We start from the raw sequence: 2,488 nt of genomic DNA, 5'->3' as shown, positions 1-2,488 counted from the left end.
CTGGCACTGGCACTGGCACTGGCCCTGTCCCACTGTAACCAGGAAGTCGGGCCCTAACTGTTACCCTGCAGCGACTGACCATTAGGACGAGACTTACTCACGAGTCTCGGGTTTTAGGAGTGCTCGTACCCTCCCACTTCCCCTGACGGACGGCGGGACACGCAATGCTGCTAATTGTCCACTAAATGCCAGGCCTGACTGAAGCACTCAGAGCTGAGGCCCCCGCCGAAACTGAAACTGAAACAGAAACAGAAACCCAAGACAGTGCCAACAAATCTACTCGCCAGTACAGCCGTACAGTCTGCATTTGCAATCATATCTGATTGCATGACAGTTCTCAATTACATTTTCCCGAGGAAAACGCTTTCAATTGGGAAACCGACGAAATATGAAAATAGTTACGAAACCAGCCACGAATTGGGCAAGAAGTTATGTGAACAAAAAGATTCGAGGTTGACTTCGATGCTTCACAGTATTAATTCCAGGGGCTTCCAGTGGCCCCAAGATTCCTCCAATCAACAAGTATTACCTATCTATTATCAAGGGAAAGTTCAAGATCAAGTTACTCGTTTTCGTATTGTTCGGGGCACGGAAAAAGACAATTTCTCGGCGAGATAGATTGATCCGATGGGAACGATATCTTCAATAAACAAAAGCAGGGGACTATGAAGTGCTTCGTCCGATAAGGTTCGTAGAATATTAAGTATAAGTTGGGGGCACTTAAAGACTCAACCGAGCTACCTTGCAGTTATCATTTGACAGCCATGAATATCAACGCCGCGACGTTGGTTTGACAGGGTCACCATGATTCTGCCAAGAACTTAACCCTATAAGCCAAAATAATACCGATTTATACATATTTTTAGCTCGCCTTCCAGCGAATTTCTATATTTTACTCTAAACGGGTATTTGGGCCTCATAAAAAGCATTCGGATTGAGGCATAGCTCTGTTCTGTACCGCGTCAACTGCGTCTCACAGATGACGGTACCCCAGAGAGTGCAGTTCCTGACGGTCAGGCGGTGCTCGCCCAGCACCACCTCCCCCCCCGCTTCCATGGTGTAGTTGGCGGTCAGACTGAGGCAGTCACCGCTGGCCCTTTTGGGCTCTCCCGTGGCCCAGGGAAGGTAGGTGGCCTCCTTGCCTGTGCTCTGCCAGAAGTAGTTCGCCTGAGAGTCCCCCAGACTATTTCCAGATGTCCAGAGCTCCAGCTCGTAGGCGGCGAATTCCGGCAGGTAGCTGTTGATTAGGTTGAACTCCGTTTGGTTCCGAATACTGAGGAGGCTGGCGTTGAGGGTGCGGCAGTAGCGGTCGCCCTCGAACCAATTCTTCCAGCCAGCTCCCACCAACAGACACTTGTCGGCCACTCGGCTGAAGCCCGTGGGGCAGCTCGCAGAGGAGTCCTGGTTCGCGGCCTGGTGGACTCTTGCCAGGCACAGGCTGACCAGCGCGAAGGAAACTATTTTTGGCCACAGCATTTTTGATAACTGACCAGCAGCTGGCCCCCCACGCTTTTATAGGGTTGGCCAGCTGGGGCTACTTAGAGTTCCCCGTCTGATAAGGTTTGTGATACATTAAGTATACGTCGCGTGCGCTTAGGAACGTAACTGAGATATCTGTCGGTTATCTGTTGGACAGCCCTAACACCATATCATTGCACAATTGGCCAGCAGAGTCTGAGCAGAAGTGGCTCCCCTTCTCGCTTTGTTTGTAGCGCAATCTTATCGCGCGATATTGCCCCTAAAAAACTGTACCGTGTTGTTGCCGATCAAGGAACACAACACCTTCGACAGTCGGACTGACGGAGACACGATCCGAACTTTTTCGAACCTAATCCTTAAGCGGGTTCAGTGCACTTTCGATTTCCCTTTTTGTGATGTGGCGGCGCAGTCCCGTTAGCTTTCGGTCTGAGGAGAAAAACAATGTATAATTTATGGCTTGGAGACTTGGCCTAATCCCTGGCCTAATCGTCTCTGCCTTGGCTTCTCCATACCAACACGAACACGAAACGAATACGAACACGAACACGGGAGAGACGAGGGTCCGCATTTCACTTTCTTGGGAGCTCGCCCCCCGTTTATCGTCCATTTATTTTTGTTTCAGTTTTTGCCTTCATAATTTATTATCGCCCCAAAAGCATCTCAATTATGGCCCCCGACCAGACATGAAACCGAACCAGCCCCCTCCCAGGCGTATCAGTGGGGAGCTCTGCGAGTTCAGAGCTATCTGAGTTCGTTTCGCAAATTGCGAAATCTGCGCAGGCCATTACAAGGCTTCTACAAAGCTATATTCAATTAAACAACGCGCATGACGGTGTCGCAAGCGTCCAATGAATGCCAGGCGGGCGCCTGACCAGCTCCCAGATTTCGGGACAGATGATCGTCTGGCGGCAGAGCAGGACGGAGATAAAGTCATGGAGGGGCGGCTTCAATTTCATCCTCCTAGTCGTGCCGTGGCTTTGATTGCCCCCAGCTTCCCTGAGCTCCCACC

General features: G+C 50.8%; 1 protein-coding gene across 1 annotated transcript; it reads right to left on the bottom strand.

Annotated features, from left to right (window-relative positions):
• Positions 1-855: 855 nt before the first annotated feature.
• LOC6593152 (lithostathine-1) lies at positions 856-1,476 on the bottom strand. Its single transcript, XM_002018493.2, has one exon. The coding sequence runs from the start codon at positions 1,474-1,476 to the stop codon at positions 898-900; it is 579 nt and encodes a 192-aa protein (XP_002018529.1). The 3' UTR covers positions 856-897.
• Between the last annotated feature and the right edge of the window lie 1,012 nt (positions 1,477-2,488).

This window comes from Drosophila persimilis, unplaced genomic scaffold (genome assembly GCF_003286085.1).
Source record: "Drosophila persimilis strain 14011-0111.01,24,50 unplaced genomic scaffold, DperRS2 tig00000002-arrow-pilon, whole genome shotgun sequence".
Classification (NCBI taxonomy): Eukaryota; Metazoa; Arthropoda; class Insecta; order Diptera; family Drosophilidae; genus Drosophila; species Drosophila persimilis.
The sequence above is the reverse complement of the archived record's forward strand: the minus strand, read 5'-3'. Positions and strand labels throughout refer to the sequence as shown.